The sequence below is a fragment of the Triticum aestivum genome, chromosome 2B, assembly GCF_018294505.1.
Source record: "Triticum aestivum cultivar Chinese Spring chromosome 2B, IWGSC CS RefSeq v2.1, whole genome shotgun sequence".
NCBI lineage: Eukaryota > Viridiplantae > Streptophyta > Magnoliopsida > Poales > Poaceae > Triticum > Triticum aestivum.
Window position 1 is genome coordinate 589,331,884 of NC_057798.1, and position 17,472 is coordinate 589,349,355.

At 41.6% G+C, this 17,472-nt stretch overlaps 2 protein-coding genes across 6 annotated transcripts; both read right to left on the bottom strand.

Annotated features, from left to right (window-relative positions):
- Nucleotides 1–3,966: 3,966 nt before the first annotated feature.
- On the bottom strand, nt 3,967–15,006 carry LOC123046184 (valine--tRNA ligase, mitochondrial 1). 5 transcript variants are annotated; one of them, XM_044469490.1, is made up of 26 exons: nt 14,857–15,006; nt 14,581–14,738; nt 14,424–14,496; nt 14,206–14,349; nt 13,405–13,482; nt 13,246–13,325; nt 13,072–13,129; nt 12,454–12,647; nt 11,961–12,357; nt 11,334–11,471; nt 10,753–11,253; nt 10,576–10,673; nt 10,266–10,365; nt 9,524–9,654; nt 9,304–9,414; nt 8,966–9,109; nt 8,312–8,419; nt 6,848–8,114; nt 6,587–6,774; nt 6,462–6,513; nt 5,160–5,289; nt 5,021–5,075; nt 4,549–4,861; nt 4,388–4,457; nt 4,197–4,292; nt 3,967–4,068 (listed from the first exon to the last, which is right to left on the bottom strand). In XM_044469490.1, the coding sequence occupies exons 1-20, from the start codon at nt 14,896–14,898 to the stop codon at nt 6,465–6,467; spliced, it is 4,059 nt and encodes a 1,352-aa protein (XP_044325425.1). In that variant the 5' UTR covers nt 14,899–15,006; the 3' UTR covers nt 3,967–4,068; nt 4,197–4,292; nt 4,388–4,457; nt 4,549–4,861; nt 5,021–5,075; nt 5,160–5,289; nt 6,462–6,464. The 5 variants fall into 5 exon arrangements, with proteins under 5 accessions (XP_044325425.1, XP_044325424.1, XP_044325423.1 ...); XM_044469489.1 differs by having other exon boundaries at nt 11,334–11,543; XM_044469488.1 differs by having other exon boundaries at nt 4,667–4,861; nt 11,334–11,585.
- A 59-nt stretch (nt 15,007–15,065) lies between these two features.
- Nucleotides 15,066–17,387, bottom strand: LOC123046186 (ubiquitin carboxyl-terminal hydrolase 23). Its single transcript, XM_044469491.1, has 8 exons — nt 17,069–17,387; nt 16,786–16,902; nt 16,578–16,661; nt 16,350–16,473; nt 16,154–16,255; nt 15,843–15,997; nt 15,380–15,706; nt 15,066–15,273 (listed from the first exon to the last, which is right to left on the bottom strand). Exons 1-8 carry the CDS (start codon nt 17,246–17,248, stop codon nt 15,067–15,069), a joined length of 1,296 nt encoding a protein of 431 aa, XP_044325426.1. The 5' UTR covers nt 17,249–17,387; the 3' UTR covers nt 15,066.
- Between the last annotated feature and the right edge of the window lie 85 nt (nt 17,388–17,472).

Genomic DNA, 17,472 nt, shown 5'->3' on the forward strand with positions numbered 1-17,472 from the left:
TCGTTTTTCTTTTACCATGTCCGCTTCGCACCGTTTCTGGTGGCCACGGGTACAAGATGGGTGTGGCCGTCAGGTCTCGGTCAGAATTCAAACGACGTCAAGGTGCCGTTGTCCAACCTTTTACATTATTATAATTGGCTATGTCCCACAAATCCTTGCTGTGTCAGATCTGCATGAACGCGAACGGTGAATGATTCCGTGACCAGGCAAGGACGAGCGCGCCTACGAATTTTCGGGCCTTCGTCATGAGGCATGTTTCTCTTGCAATTTTACAAAGGGCTATGCACTTTTGCCCATCTATAGTATGCTGAGAAGAATGAATATACTGTGGCTGGCCTCACCGTGGAGACAAGGTACATGACTTGGACAGCGAAAAGCTGACAGACGGTGATCGCTGAGCCGCCGCCGCCATCTTCCTCCAAGGAAAGTGGTCTGCTAGGCTCCTCTAAGCTCATTGCCAACCGCAATAGTTCATCTGCTTGCTGAATTTTACTATGTATTTTGTTTTGTCGAACTCGACCAAGGCTGAATTTTACCATGTCTTATGTTCTGGATGAATGTATGAAACACTATGGATGTTGGTTGAATGCCATTAGTTTCGAATGGAAATAGCGGAGGCTCGAGGGCGACCTTTCTCATTTCTAAGAGGACTTTAGATGATCTTATGCCGCTGTTGTTGTTTGTATCATTTTCTCGGCGGTCTATAGAATTTGAACCGAAGTCTCCAGAAATTTGATGTACGGAGTACATGAGAATACTTGCACTACCGTTCATTGTCTGTTCGGATATGCTCAATTTATTTTCAGAGTTCTACCTGGCATCAATCAAGAGTCATGTGCTCTATGTTTCCGGCATAAAGAAAATATTTCCCGCCTTAGTTGTTTGCATGTTGTACAACAGCTAGCTCTGCGTTCAGGGTCAAAAGAATTAATATGTAGGCAAAATTAAATGGCGGCTGCTACAAATCATCCTATTGATTTGTTATAGAAATAAGACGCCCAACCAGCAGATCGATCTAATGGATGGTGGCCGTGCGATCAGCAAACGGAATCATCATCTTCTTCCGGTGTTCTTCCATCCACCAAGTACTCTCCATCCACCACACACATCACCTAGCATGTGCACCCTTCGGCGACCTCAGAGCACTGGTGCCATCGGCGACCACCAGATCACAACACCGGGGAGCCATCCGGGTCGCTGCTCAAAATGGCAACACCGAGCACGATCAAAAAGCTTCAGCGCAACAGCTTCCATGGCAGCACCAATCACAGCACCGCGCGACAGTCGAAGCACCGGCGGCGCTTCATTGCAGCGCCAGAAGCCCTCCATTGCAATCACCGATGGTGCTCCATTGCAACCCCCAGGCTCATATCTTGGCATGTGCAACCGGAGCGGCTCCGGTTGCACAGGGCCTCCAAATTCCAGACACTTCAGGACCATACCTTCGAAATCAACTGCATCCTGAAGCGTCTGATTCAGAGAGAAATCAGCCGGTTGAATTCAAACCTTTTCCAAATTAAATTGTTAGCAGTTAAAATTATACTCCTATGCTTTACTGAAAAAGAAGAGAGTAAGAGAGGACACTGGCACACTGCTGCACAAGCACAAGCACAAGTTAATTTTAGTTACTCCAAGCACAAATGGTTTCGGCCAATTTTAAGCTAGTCCATTTAAGCTACTGGAATGTTCATTCCATGCCAAACGGTGATATTTACTCTGTAGCAACATTAATATAGGATATCATTTTATTAATTCAGAATTGGGATGGTCATTTTTATTCTGTAGCTACTCCTTTTTATTATTTCAGAATTGGGATGGTCATTTTTATTCTGCAGCTAATCCTTTTTATTAATTCAGAATTGGGGTGGTCATTTTTATTTCTCTAGTTCAACATGTGATCATCTAAATTTACATATTCCAAACTGAACCAGTGCACTAAATTTACATTCAGAAAGTGAACTGAATCTCAATGTTCACACAGTACAGAGGAGGAAGTGAAGAAAGTGCTCTGCATATAAAGAAAGTGCTCCAAACTTTAACAGTAGCTACTGGAGTACTCCATTTAAAGCTACTGAAGCTACTCTAACTACTCCATTTTACTCTAACCACTCCATTTTGGAGTAAGTATCAGTAACAAAGATGCTGCAAGATGCTACTCTAACTACTGTACCAGTAACAGAGTACTCCACGATACTGCAAGATGACCAAATTGTGTGGACAAGATCTTGATTTTGCACAATCTTAACCACCCTGATTAGCAAGATATTGCGTGGAGAAGAGAGGCTGTACCATGCGTGCAGGCGTGAGGAGGTTGCGGCTGTCGTTTGCCCATCCGGCTGACACCAGCTCCCAACCTGATCAGCCTGCTGAAGAAGAATCTAAAATCAGCTTCTGCCCCAACCTGATGGAGTAATTTCATCCATTTATCAACAATTGCAGAGATTAGGACTGCAATTTGCAGTGAATCAGAGATTAGGACTGCAATTTCATCCATTTAGGTAATTCTAGAGAATACTATAGTAAAGAACATGCTAATCAACAATTTCATCCATTTATCAGATATTAGGACTGAACATACCAAGTGTCACAGCAACATCCTCCATCCAACTTGCAGTGAATCAAGAAAACAATCAGTCATGGCTGGAATGGAATAGATTACCTTGGCAACAGTGCCGGGCGGCCGTTGAATCGTGGACACGTCCGATTCACTGCAGATGGACGAAATCCTAGCTCCCTACAGCGAACTCTCGCCTGACGGCACCAGAAACCAATCAGGGGAGTAGAAATCGCGCGAACACATCCAGCGCCTCTCCGTTGATTCTCTTCGGGGCAGCTCCACATCTAGCGCCTCTCCGCTGCTCCGGCGTGGCTCCGCTGCTCTAGCGCAGCTCCACATGCAGCGCCGCTTTGGCTCCGGCGTCGGCGCACGCGGATCCAGCACCTCCGTCGCATTCATCGCCGGCAAATAGAATTGATCTTTTGACGACATGGTGGTGGGGAGAGGCCGGCAACGACATGGAGAGGAAAACGCGGTGCAGCACACGGTGAGGAGAGGAAACAGGGTGGTGAGGAGAAGCCGGCGGCGAGGATGAGATCTGGGTGGTGAGGGAGAAGAGCGAGGGGAGGGATGAGTGCGAGTGGACGAGGGGATGAGAGAGTGAGCGAGTGGGCAAATGCGTGTCGAGCGAGGGTATTTTCGGAAAGTAGAAAAATCTCGTAGTGTTACGAGATTTACACATGAATCGCTTAAACGACTTATAGCAGTGAAGCGACGTAGCACGAGCACCCCTATATGACATAAACTCAAAGTTCAGTGACAATCCACTTACTAGCTGCTAGAAATAATGACGAAATGCAGTGTGTTCAACACGGACCTGTCCGGTGCATCATTTTCGCTTAGTGTAGGTGAGACATCTGTCTTTGAAGACAGGAGTCTGTGATGGCTCACACCTGCTATTCCTTGTTGCTCCAGAAACTGGATGCGCTCCCGCAACGGCTCATCCCCGCTATATGGAACATCGAATGGTCAAGAGTCTGCTGATATCATCAGAACTGATGGAGCAGTGGCAAATATGCCTTACACGTCAAGCTGCTGTCCATGCTCTTCATCCAACAATTTCTGCGTAAGGGGAACATTGAAACCTTGTTCTGACAGGATAAAAGAATGTTGAGTGTCCTGAAGATATGCAAGAGAATTAGCCATGGTAACCAATAGGGCATACAGCAAGCGAATGACAAGCAAGTAACAGTATTACGATAAGTACACTTTCTGAAGTAACGTGTCTGCGCTTTCACTTCCATGTCTACCCTACACAAAGCACTCTTGAGGACCTGTAAAAATAGGTATACTATGTGATTCAGTGAAGCACAAGTATGGAAGTTAAAGTTAGAGCCTAGCTAGAGATGTCATACGAAAACATTGGAGCAAAAACGATAATTCTAGATCATATTTGAACCTGCGTTTTGTATATATTTTCTTTGATGGTCCCACATGTCACCAGGCGGTAGACAATCACATCTTTGGTTTGTCCAATTCAATAAACCCGATCGACGATCTGGTTGCCTGGACTGTAAAAGGGAAGATTGTGTTATGGAATGGAAAACTCCCCGTGACAAGCATTCTGTAAAATCCAAAAAGGATACACTTGATGAGGATGTGTCAATGTTCGGGCACCTTGGATTCCAATCAGGATTACCTATTATCACGCGAGGTGCCTAAGTGAGTGTAATTCCAAGACCACCGACTTCTGTGGCCGTAAAAATATTTATGCTCTGAGGCCCTCTTGGAAATCCTAGATATGCAAACGCATAATCCTTAAGCAACATAGGATGTACAACTGAGCCCATGGCAAAACAACATAGAAAAAGGGAAGCGCAAAAAAGGAACCTTCACAAAACAACTGGTAGCGGTCTCATCATTTCCTTCCGTGATAGGCAAATCATACCTTGTGCTGGACCTGCCAAAAATAGAGAAATAAATAACACTAGATGGTGCAGACAAAGCAGCATCACTAATGCAGAGAGAGAGAGAGAAAGAGAGAGCAATACTCTTCATAATCACCCAAGACTTCCGGGCAACAAAAATGGGCAAGCGCCCACATTCCAACAAGAGTGCGTTGGTAATAGGAAAGAGTATGTATGAGCAGGTAAATTACGAGATTTTTACAGATCAGCCAAGTGGTACTCCAAATTGTTTTGGATTGGTGTGTTCCAGTGATGACAATCCGATGGTCGTAAGGTATTTCACATAAGGCTTGGGATGCTTGTGTCTTGGGGTTCTTGATATGTTGTAGAAGTCACCTCTTATCTGCTTGTAATTGCCCCGGGCAGTTGATATGTTGTCAATAGGATAACCTCACTCCTGTACAAAGACAACATATAGCTTATGTGACTCATTACAATATCTTGAAAGAACAATGTGTACTCTCCCTTTTAGTGACGCTTATGTGAATCGTTAGTTAGCATAAATAGGCGAGGATATGAATAGTGAACATAAGACATTCATGTTTGGAAACCAAACCTTGAGGGTGTGGTGAAGATCTAGGTCATGAACACTTATGTTGGGACCAGAGTACCTGCAAAAAAAACAATCATTTCCTGCATAATTTTGAGGGGGGAAAAGATGATGTGATGTGAAATATATAGGAGATCCATCCTACTCGTTGATCATGTGCCCAAGGCTTACAGCCGAAAGCTCCTGTTTTCCAATGAGCGAGAAGCGTATTGGAGGCGATGATTTGCACCCTCCTGGTTAGACCTAAACGGAATAACCCCGCCAGGAAGGCAAACCTGCAAGATAAAAAGCCTCTGAATCAGGATATTAATTGCATCACCAACTTGACCTCAGTGTGGCTAAAGCCTGAAGGAAACAAGTATGAATATAGAGTTTACACACAAGAAGCTAGTTAGTTACTAGCTTGTGTTGGAAACAAGTATAATTATGCAATCGGATTTGCTAAATCTCAGTCGACTGAGATTTAACATAGTCTGTCACCTACACAGCCATTGGATCCAGGAGCTTTACGATTTGCACAAGCTTACGTGAGAGTCACCAACGTGCTAGTTAAATTTGCGGAATTGCTCCACACACGACAGAGCCTGAGCGATCTGTGCACGATAAACAATCCAACGGTAGTTACTCAGAGGCCGAAATGTGTTCCCCGGCTGGATTTCATTGTCGTGCGCTGGTCGTCCAAACTTCGTCGTCCGCCTAGCACTGCTCTTAAATTTGTCCTTAGTGCCATGCCAACATTCTAAATGATGGCCTTGCTGTTCGCAGTATATTTTATTTTATTTTATTTTGAGGGAGGCGGTGCAACTGAGGAGAGATCATCGTTGACAAGGATTGAAGAGGAGAATGCAAGCAAAGTGCAGATCCAATTCCTGAACTTTAGTCCAAAACCCTTGGCAGTGAGAACTTCAATCAGGAATTTCCAGGAGACAGAGGCAAATGCCTTTTCAATGTCAAGTTTGAACATAAGGCTGGAATTCTTTTCTGCTTAAAAGCCTTGGCTAATCCTTGTACATAGGTGAAGTTGTCATGAATGGTGCGGCCACTGATAAAGGCGCTCTGGCAAGGTAAACAAGCTCATTCATGCGGAGGTGCAACCTTCTAGCAAGAACTTTGAGGATAATCTTCTCAAAGCTGCACACAAGGCTTATTGGGCGGAAGTGTCTAGGTTCAGCGGCATTAGGATGCTTTGCAATAAGAATGATAGTGGCCTCATTCAAAATTGTAGCTTCCTTGAGTTCAATGTTTCAAATTGCCTAACAGAAGCCGTGATATCAAACGTAATAATCGGCCAGCAACGCTGAAAGAAGAAGCCCGTGAATCCATCAGGCACAGATGCTTTGTACGGGTAAAGTTCCATCGCGGCAAAGACTCCCAGGTGCTTCTGTTTCTATATGATACTGTGATATATTGTAAAAAAGTACATCAAAGAGGAATGAATTTAACATACCTTTTATTTACTAACTTCAGGAGTATCTAACTGCTCAAGAATCTCCGTAAACCTACAAAAGATGAACAGGGTTTAGACGTCCATCAACCTTTTTAGCGGAAGATACAATTATATAGTATACTTACATCAATATGAATTCTTCGAAGTCATCAGCATTGAACCCGTTTATGTTGGGATTATCTATCACGTCTTTCTTGAATCGGTCGAGGTTATATATCAACGCTTTTGGTATTTCAGCCAAGTCTTCCAAATAATGACCGATTATCAACACAACTTCTGATATCGTTTTTAATAATTGTCTTCCTTTTTTATCCTGCAAAGGAATTATTTTTTGGACTTAGAAGCGACACATATTTTTCTGCATAAAAATCTAAGCAAACACTCACTCTAGCTCCTATGGATCCGTGTTGCTTGGTATGCCTCGAACAAATCAATAACCCTAAAGGGGATTCAGGGAAAGGAAATATTTTTTTATCGCCCTTGGGAGCATTCGGTTCAGCTGGGACCGGTACTTCTGAAGAATGACTGTCTTCCTGTAAAATGTTTGCTTCCTTAGCCCCTTTGGGTTCAGTTGGGGCCGGTACTTCTGGAGCATTGGGTTCAGCTGGGACCGGTACTTCTGGAGCATTGGGTTCAGCTGGGACCGGTACTTCTACATGAGCATCTTTGTCCTCGATAATACCGGCATCGTGAGCTTCCTTCACTAGTACTTCTACAACACGTATGGCCAGAGTTTGAACCACCGTTTCATCCAGATCCTCATTGGTTTGCGCTCCTGGAATAAGAGCTTGCAACTCTTCTTGCAGATGGATCTGCCATGCCTCATGGGTTTGAGCCACCACTTTATACAGAATTTCTTTCTCTTCATCACCAGCTTGAACTCCTTCAACCAGGGCTTGCGAGGCTTGTAGATCGGTCTGCCCCACATCACTGTCATCCTCATTTACAAAACTCGTATTTCGATCATCCTCAATTGCACCTTCCCTTTCTCTGGAGATCTTCTCCTTCTTTTTCCGATTATGCTCATATACTATTGCCAGAACAGGATGTACCGCTTCCGATGGCTCAAAAACGAACCTCCAGTCTTTCATACGCTCTGTTTTTGACAACAAATGCTGCAAAAGCCCCCTTGCTCTATCCCCCAAGGACTGGAATACTTCATGAAGATCATCCAAAAATGTAGACCATGCCAGAGGCGATTTGATTGCAAAATGGGTGAATAATACATAGTTAAACTCATTCCAGCGAATACCACTGATAGAAGGATCAGCAAGGTACTCCTGTAAAGTACCGATTAACTTCCCGAAAAAGGAAGGATAATTCCCACCACATCTGAACTCTGGAATAATATCCTTGATAACCACCATAAGATCCTTTGCCAAGGTACTATGATTACATTTACTAGAGAAAGGCTTCAGTATATCCACCTGATACGTCACGACATAAACTATGACATCCTCAATGTTCCACTGACCGTTCCAGCTTTTTCCTCTCTCAAAGTTGCTACAAATCTTCTTAAGAAGATTTAGAAGGGGAATCCTTCCAGACGGTGTTGTTGTCGTTAGTCTTAAGCAAGTTTCGGCACTGTAGATATCACGTTCTACTGCTGGTTTATGCTCAGATGACTTCCAAAAATCCTTGAGTGACAATAAGCTGCAAATTAACAAAGCATCATATTATCCAATTTATGCAAAGTCAAATTATCAGCAATTTTAGCTTCAATTATTCTTTTTTAAATAGCATGATAATCTAACTCCATTAATTAGTTGATGTTGTGGCTTAAAACGAGGATTGTTCTGTTCTCAAAATTTATATGAGAGATGATTCAAATATAGAGAGGTTAACTGAACCTGCACGGCCTGGGTATGTTGGAAATGGTGATGGACAGGTTTTCACATTTGTAGTCAACATCCTCTTTCAGGAAGATAGTTGCCGCATTAATAAGGTTTTTTTGCACCCTGAAAAGAAAAGAGCAGGAAATGTTTAGTAGGTTTATAGGTACCATCCTTATGTATGGAAACGAAACAATCAACATTGAGTAGGGCATTTTGGAGACCAAGCTCTATGGAGCCCTTTATTTTGAATAATTCAAAAATCATAAATTTCAGTTTCAAAAAAATCTGAAAAAAATACACATGTATGCAAGGATGTAAAGTGTATGTGTGAAAAATTTCAAGATGAAATACGTTGAATTGCGAGCTGTAAAAAAAACAAAATCATGGACTTTATAGATGAACAGTACATATGCTAAAAGGCCCTAGATTTGTCTTTTTTGTGTAGCTCATATTTTAACGTATTTCAACCTGAAAATTTGCACGCATGTACATTATGTGTCTAGGTATATGTGCATTTATTTTCAAAAAAAATTGAAACTGAAAAGTTTGAATTTTTAAAGTTTTCAGATAAAGGCCTCCATGGAGCTCGGTCTTCGTTTGGCATTTTCAAGAGCCAAAGACCAAAGATAACTTCCAACATATGAAATTGGGGAAGAAATAAATGTTTACCTGCCAAAAAAGAACTTGATTGTGGATGCAAGTCTCGCGTCAAACTGTAGCACGTGAGAATAAACAATGGGCATATCACCAGAATTCATCATCTTTAACGCTTCCGATATGAGCACATAATACTTTTGCTTGTTCACTAGATACCTGGTCGAATGAAGAAATCAGTAAATCACAACGTGAGGGAATGGGAATAAAAAATCACAATTGCCTAGGGTCGCGACAGATACTTGATGTATCAATGCTTGAATTTTTTTTTTCAAAAATCATTTGTCAACACATTGATTCCATTCATATAAATCACAGATGTAGACTTAAACAATTATAAGAAAGGATCCTACCCTCTTAGGAAGGTGAGGAATATTCTTTCAATTAGACATCCATCATCTGGCGGATATGGAGAGGCAATTTCTAGCTCAATGTCTGGATGTGTCTCCTCGTAGGCATGTCGACTGCGTTGATGGTAACAGACCATGTTATATGTTACTGATTTGATAGAACAACAATGAAACAGGGGCAGATCTTTATACTGTCAAAAATAGACGGAGAAGTAGCACTTACTATTGAAGCACACACTCCATTTCTCCTAGCTTTTCGTGCCGAGCATCTGCATTTTGAACGTACACAGTGATCTCTTCGTTTACAGCAGCAGTTACACACTGAACTGGAGATTGATCATTCTCTCTCAGAATCTGAAAGAAAATCAATAACATATCAATAATTTTGTTTCAGGACATTTCAACTTGGTGGATTTTAAATTTTTCGCAAATTTGTGCCATATGGATGTGAAATCTGAATAAAGACCAGCAGAATATTATTTGGCAGAGATTTATTTAGGGTATTAAAACACCATTTCAGGCTTGAAAAGAAAAAATCCTAAATGAAAAGCAGGAATGTGAGTTTCTCTGCAAAGCATGCAATGGCATTGAATTTTTCTTTCGTTTATGCCCAATCGTAGCTGATCTTTTATCCCACTCAATGACACGACATTCCGATGAAATGGAGCGAATGCAAGAATTTGCTGAGAAACCAAAGCAATCCCATTCCTTGAATAGTCTGTCAATTAAAATAATTACTTGGCTGGTCTAGACTATTTTAAGTACAAGCTCTAACTTTTCAGTGCAAGAGCTCACTTCTCATGTGATTTATAATGGATTATTTGCAATAAACTGTAACTATAGGGCCACACTGACATAAGAACAACTCTTAGTGTCAGTTGTTTGCATAAACTTAAGTTAAGGTGGATACTTCCAGTTGAAAAATAATAATAATGCAGATAGCCGTAGAGAAGTGTAGGCATAACCTTAAAATGTGATACAGAACATAGGGACAGAATTAAAGATTGATGGCATTGCAAGGTGTAAGCAGGCCCTTCCCCTTGGCAAAGTGCAAAAGCAGTTCGTCTGTAAATAAAAGAAAAAGGAAGAAAAATAAGCAACAATTGCAGGACAATAGCAAGCAAAAAAACAAGATATATGACCATCCAAGACAATGCCGATATCTTTTTCAAAGTTCATCACCATTTCCAACATACCCAGGCCGATAAAAATGAAAGATGTCTTCCTGAAAGAGGATGTTGACTACAAATGTGAAAAATAAGCAACAACAGATACCTTTCATTTGTATCTGTTGGTAACTTCAGAAGCTTTATTTTTTGCACAACATCCAAGACAATGCTGATATCTTTTTCAAGTTCATCATCTGTCCACTCCTGTGATAAAAGAGCAATTTTTTCACATGGTGTAAACAAGTACTTAAGATTGCAGTTTTCGTTAGGACGCAGGTATTACCTTCACATGAGATGGATATTCCGAAATCATGATGGAATCTTTCCTAGAAGAACCTTTCGGCTGTGGAAGACGCTGCCAGAGCTCTTCTGTAATATAAGGCATGAATGGATGGAGCAAGCGCAAACCACTGTCCAAGCAAATCCATAGGGTATCCCTAATGGCAGCCCTTTCACATTCAAAGCTCTGAGTTCTATCAGCGAAATAACATTTTATTGACTCTATAAATACAATGCGCATTTGGTGTTGCCACCATGAGTATACAGCAGAACTGGCATCAGAGAACTTGTGAACTTCTAAACAGGTAACAGTCTTCACTATCGTTTTGTTTAGAACTGAAAGAATCCATTTGCAAATTGGCGGTAAGATAGACACATCTACCGTTGTAGGTGGAACATACTGGTCCCCAAGTTTCTCCAGTGCAAAACGGAAGGCTTTCCACAATTTACTGCAACCTTCTCTGAATCTGATCACTCTTCTGATATCGAAATTTACCCTTTCAACCTGAGAAACAAACGAGAATGTAATAAAAGCCTAAATTCGTGTATAATACAGAAAAAAAATACACTGTGTGTCGTAATAACCTGTGAACTGCATGAAATCAGTGCAAAGCAGACCGCGTCGATACCACATTCAGGTATACCATCAGGTAAGTCCTTCTCCAGCATTTCTTTTCTAATGTTTAATTCATTTAGGTTCATGTCGCCATCTTCCACATGTTTCTGAATTTTTTCAAGCGACATGCCATTTGTCATCACCTCAAGAAGACTGATGTTGCTGCCAAGCGATTCCGACTTTGCTTGGCCATGTGCATCAATATTCGGAAGTAAATAAACCAAAGAAGAGGGCATGATAATTGAGTTTACACAAATAGGAATATTTAATTCCATGAAAAATGATGGTTTATGCTAATAGAAATGCAGGATGGACAACCATGGCACCACACTCTGGTAAATGATGGTGTTGACCAAATATGTGAGCGATATTATGTTAAATATTAAAATGGTACGCACTAAAAGAATATGATAAAGCCAGAGCAGATCAGTGGAGAAAGATTACAGGTAGATTGCTCCAGTATGTGTCTACTATGTGAAGGAAATAAGGCAGCTATAGGTTCAGAATAGACTATCTAACATGAACAAAATGCATATAAGAAACTGGTACAATTGTATGATATGCAACTTAATGGAAGAATAGGTTGTGTGGTATACCTTCTGAAAGGGCACATTCCCAACCAGTTGCATCCCCATCATCACTGTCCGTTCTACCCAAAGAGAGGGAGTATCGTATCCAGTTACCAACACAGACGTAGGGTACAAGTCCCTGAAGTCAGCCATATCAGCCGGCCAACCACATACCATTAAGGGGATGAGGCTAGACAAAAACCATGTGTCTAGAACATCAGGGTCTTGATCAAGTTGGAATTTCTTTCCTGGATATTTTTTTTGTGCCTCCAGATTTGCATCCTTCTCGCTTCTTGCAACTACCCAGCGATTATCACAATAACCAATACTTCTATCATGGTCATCTTCTAATGTCACGTACCACGCAGGTACACGATGTCCCCATGGAAGTTGCCTTGAAACACACCAATCATTTATATTTTCTCTGCAAAGACAGAATTAAAGAATATGTCATTACTTTGGATCTACCCTGCTCATATTGACACGATATTTGCATGGCATGACGCGTTGCATGATATACCTGTTGTGCCAGTGCTCTTCATAGTGCTGGGGAATAATTTCGACTTGTTTAGACTTTAGAGCGTCATGTGCTGCCTTGGCCATGGTGTTGCCATTAAGAAACCACTGTGATTTTAGCATAGGTTCCACTACATCATTAGTTCCTGAGTGAACGCCTAAACTCATTTCATTCTTCAGCATGTCCTTGTACAACCCCTTAATTAGAATAAAAGAAGTTAGAACCAAAATTGATGGTACAAAAACAGTAAGGCAAACATCAAAATATTTTAAGGAAAGGTCTAACTATCAAACAAGTCACTCAATAAGTTCTATTTCAAATTAAATGGTAAGCTGTTTCCAGTAATAATACTAAAGCAAACGAGAGCAACACCATGCTAGAGTATAGCCTAATTTGACTCTGTGTTGCCATGTTGAGTTTTTCTTTGTCCCATACATTATGAAATAAATAGAAAGAACATGGTTATGATGCAAAGTTCAGGATATTTCAGTGTTTATTATCAATCCTGCCGTGCCAACCAACCTGACAAAACCGTACTTTTCAACTAAGAAGTTGGCTTAATGAAGCATAAAAAGGATCACAATGTCTATCATTAAATAAATAATATAAGGTTCCATGAACCTTAGTGTCAGAACTTGTAGTTTCAGGTGTGCAATCATTTTTCACAAGGCGACAATCCCTGAAAAGGAATAAACCATACATAAGCCATGAAAAGCTAATTGGCAACTGAAAAAAGGAAAATACAATATGGTTAAGTTTTTCATGTTAATAATAAAGAAAGGGTGAGGAACTGACCTACGTATCAGGCCTGCCTTGTGGAAGCTGACAAAAGCTTCAGTTACGGCTTTTGATCTTTTCTCATCCATTGTAAGAACCTAGTGCAATATTAAAATGAAGTTACTATGTACGGTTCATATTATCCATAATCCTAATTCAAATAAACAGAAATGTTACCTCGCGTGACCAATCAACTGAGACTCCAAGACGGCGCAGGTTCATATTTCTATCACACCGAGCTTTCGATTGGCATACCTGTTCGAAAGATGAAAGAAAATTGAAAACGAAGTGAAAACAGTAAGCCTTCCTGAATATATTGCTCACTAATAAGTTTCAGGACCACATAGGACACTGAATCCATTATGAATCAATATTTGATTTGCTCAAAGGCTAGAAGCAACGAAAAAAGCTATGTAATGTACGCAAATGCTAAGTTTAACAGTGAACATTTAGAAGCAGAAAACAGGTTCAAAATCAATTATTTTAATCATTGTATTAATATTACTTCTTCTTTCTAATAAAGTGCACAGGAGAGCTACGTATTTCATTGAACAGACGAAGGGTGTAAGGATGCCAAGTGTACGTGGCAAGCTAACGTATTAGCAAAACCAATGAAAAGGAAAAAGAGCCCAAGGCTCACACCTACAGCCTACTCTCGCAAGGTAATGCATCGGCCCCCAGCCAGCACCCAATCAACCGCTTCCGCCCTCCAGACCTGGAAAACCTGTCGCGACAATCTGTCCATGGTGTCATAAATGTGCGCGTTCCGCTCACCCCATATCCACCATAACGTAGATTTTATTAACATGGCCCAACACCCACATTGATAAAATTTATTTTAATAGTCTTGCATTGTTAACTAGCATTGCTAGAAAAGATTTCATAACTTGAATAACAGCATATGTTCCTAAAACAGTATATTAATTAAGAACAAAATTCTATCATCAGGAGTAAACTCTTTTTTTTCTAGAGGCACACCTCAGTAGGCATGTCAGCATGGCCCACTCCAGGGACCAATAAAGCATTGTAGCCTGACATTCTACGCCAACGTATCATGGCATCTTGTATAGCCACTGTATATGCATGGCTAAGGTCTCCTTCCACATCTTGGGGGGACAGAACCTGAAAAGAAATGCTTAGTATGTTAAATCAGCTCCTAGCAGATACTGCAACCTTCCAGCGCATGAACCACTTACCATAACAAATGGTGGCTTTGTGCATGTAGAATCTGCCCCAAAGTAATGCGCTGATTCCCACCAGGAATACCATCTGCATACAGGGAAAGAAATCATTAAGTTGACCTAGATATATCTCTAATGATAGAATTTAACAAATCAACAATAAGCATCTTACGACTGCTCAACCAAACTTGGATGGAAATGGCTGTCCATTTTGGGGGAAAGCAGTTTCTTCTGCCCATTAGGTGTGCACTGAGAACGAGAATCATCCTCCACAGCTTTATCACTTTGTTGTTTCTTACGGGCCTTCTTCTCGGCCGAAGTTGTTTGTACCTAAGTCATATCCAAAAAGTATTTAGATATTTAATGTCCGGATTTTATGTCAGTCATATATAAAGATTCAAGGTCAGTACGATTGAACCAGGAATCTGGTTGCTGCCTTCTTTGTTACCTTCTGCCTGTCGTATTTCTTCGTAGGTTGCAAATATAACATTTAACTCATGAATATTCATATAAACGACGACAAATAATCCAAGCTTAATTCAACTTTTTTCTGACTTCAGTGAATCGCTGCTAAGTGGTTCAATGACCTTAATTGGTCGTTAGGGCGGGCATGATTACCTTTCGAGGCTTGAACTCTATATTATCAGCCTTCTTTTTCTCAAGTAAAGTAGAGAACCACGGGCAAGAACCATGCTTGACATAGAACAAAAGATACGCTTTTGTGTCCAGAGCTTTTTCCTTGGTGATTTCCCAAACCTGCGTAGTGACCAGAATCTGATGAACGGATATAACTCATGTAGTGACCAGAATCTTTCCCGGAACCAACGTGCTCGACGACTCCATACAGATCATAATTTTGTGGTTGCTGCAAAACAGTGCATCAGCCATGAAAGGGTGGAGCTCATGCAAAACAGTGCATTACCCGTTGAGTGCTTCTGGAATATGACTAAATCAAACAGTAACTAACTCACCTCATCCGGGGAGCTCATGAAGGGGGCTAAATCCAACTCTAACTGATAGTTCACCATGTCAGTTATTTTAGATGTACGGTGCCCCGCACTTTGGAATCGTTTTAGATGCATTATGAGAACTTCAGGAGCCTTCTTCACCTTGAGGTGCTTTTCCCTCTTCATGCAACTATTGCATGATTCACAACGGTAATCTTCAAGCGCCTCAGCTTTTGTATATGATAACAGTGAATCCACGACAGTGCCCGCTTGATTAATCTCCAGGCTCAGGTCAGAGAAGGGTTCCAACTTGCTTGAGGGACGATGATTGCACTTTGGGCAATGTGATAACTAAAGAAACAAATACAGTTTAGTAACCACACTGGATTATCGCAGCACTTTGGGCAATGTATATAAAGAAACAAAAAACAGCAGAGTAATCACATAGGATTATCGTGCAGTTGGTACTGAGGATCAACACACACACCTCGCTTTCTAGTTCACCACCAAAAACTTCTTGGACAATGGATCCGCGAGGTTCAGATCTGGGAGAAATAGTTGCCTTGCCTAACTTATCAAAGAAGCAGTTGAGGAATTCATGTGCATCTTGCTGCTTGCCCCGTACGAAATCTTGAGATATTACTGAAAACGTGTTGTGAAATACTAAGTTCATGCATGTATCAAGTGTGTAATAGCGAGAATATAACAACTGAATGAAACAGAAAAAGGGTCGACTTGAGCGATACAATATATCTGAAGAAATCTGAAAGTTCAGTTTAACAGAAAAAAAAAACATACTATGTAGGCAGTTGATAAAGTTGGTGGGGTACAGGACATGTCCTGAGAGCCTAATAGCTTCAAAAGCATGGTTTCGTAGGGAGCAGTAACCGCAGAATTGATCTACATAAAGAGAGAAAAAACAATTGGAAACAGCATAACTGAAAATGCAGATAATGAGTGGAAAATTGAAGGGATGACAATAGAGTAGACTTACCAGGACATTTATGTAGGTGAGGATCTTTCAGAAGCTTGGACACAAGTGGAACAGTGTGAACCAAGCATTGTAGAACAGAATTAACAAAACAAATCCAGTTTTTGGGGTTAATTAAAGACGCACCCTGCAAAAGCCATGCAAACAAGTAGAGTAAGCATATCTAAACTTAGACTTGAGACGAAATGAAGGATCACAAAGGATGAAATTATAAGGCACGTCTTAGCTTACCACATCAAAATCAGTCTTTTCAATTTTCAAATGACGCGAGCAGCACTGAGTATGGGCATACACCATCTTGTTGTTCAGGAAGTTCTAAAAACCAAAACAGTAGGATGATCTCAAGTTACAAATTTCACTTTCTTTAGTCAAAATGCAGGCCAAGTGGCCCCTTGGATCGAAAAAATCATGTACAGGAACTAATAAGAAGTATGTATACCTCCTTAAACCTTTGTTCTTGACAGATCTGACTGTCGCTCTTGTCTTCTGCACCTAGAAGAGACAAGAGATTTTTGTCTTGCCGTGTCTCTTTGTCTCCCTTATCTTGACCCGGGCCCTGCAAAACCAGGTGCATTGTAAGTAAGGTGCGACGGAAATCAGACAAAACAACCAAATTCAAATCTCAAACACAAACCGGCCACCGGTAATTAAGCATTTGATCGTCGAACAGAGCAGATTAGGTAACTAAAAGCACACACCCAACTGGCCACCTGAATACTCACCGATTCGGACCATTGAGGAAGCGCGGCGGCGGGTAAAGGCCGCTCGTCCTTCTCCACTGGCTGAGGCGGTGGCGGCGGCGGCGGCGCGGACTCCTCCAGCAGCTGCGGCTGCGGCACTGATGATGGCACTGCTTCGACGAAGTGGTCCGCGTCAAGCGGAGGCTCCTCAGTGTGCAGCATTGGTACGACCACGGTGGTCACCTCGCCGGTTGTCCGGAACTGGCTAGGGTTTTGCGGGGGTGCGGGGGGAGGAGGCCTCAGTAGGTGGTGGATGGTTGGAAGCAAAGCGGGGGAGCTGGATCAAGTCGAACGAGCTCGGTCTAATGCCAAGGCGTCGGTTTCTAGGGCTCGGTCTGCGCGGTCGGTGCTGGCTAGCGTCGCGGTCTCTTTCTCGTCGTGTCTTT

Coding starts and splice junctions, on each gene's coding strand:
- LOC123046184 (XM_044469488.1), bottom strand. CDS start 14,898: ATGTTATATTTGCAACCTACGAAGAAATACGACAGGCAGAAG. Junction 9,110..9,303: donor TTCCTCACCTTCCTAAGAGG/GTAGGATCCTTT, acceptor TCATTCGACCAG/GTATCTAGTGAACAAGCAAA. Junction 6,775..6,847: donor ACGGATCCATAGGAGCTAGA/GTGAGTGTTTGC, acceptor ATTCCTTTGCAG/GATAAAAAAGGAAGACAATT.
- LOC123046186 (XM_044469491.1), bottom strand. CDS start 17,248: ATGCTGCACACTGAGGAGCCTCCGCTTGACGCGGACCACTTCGTCGAA. Junction 15,998..16,153: donor CTTTATCAACTGCCTACATA/GTATGTTTTTTT, acceptor ACACGTTTTCAG/TAATATCTCAAGATTTCGTA. Junction 15,707..15,842: donor GTGGTGAACTAGAAAGCGAG/GTGTGTGTGTTG, acceptor TTGTTTCTTTAG/TTATCACATTGCCCAAAGTG.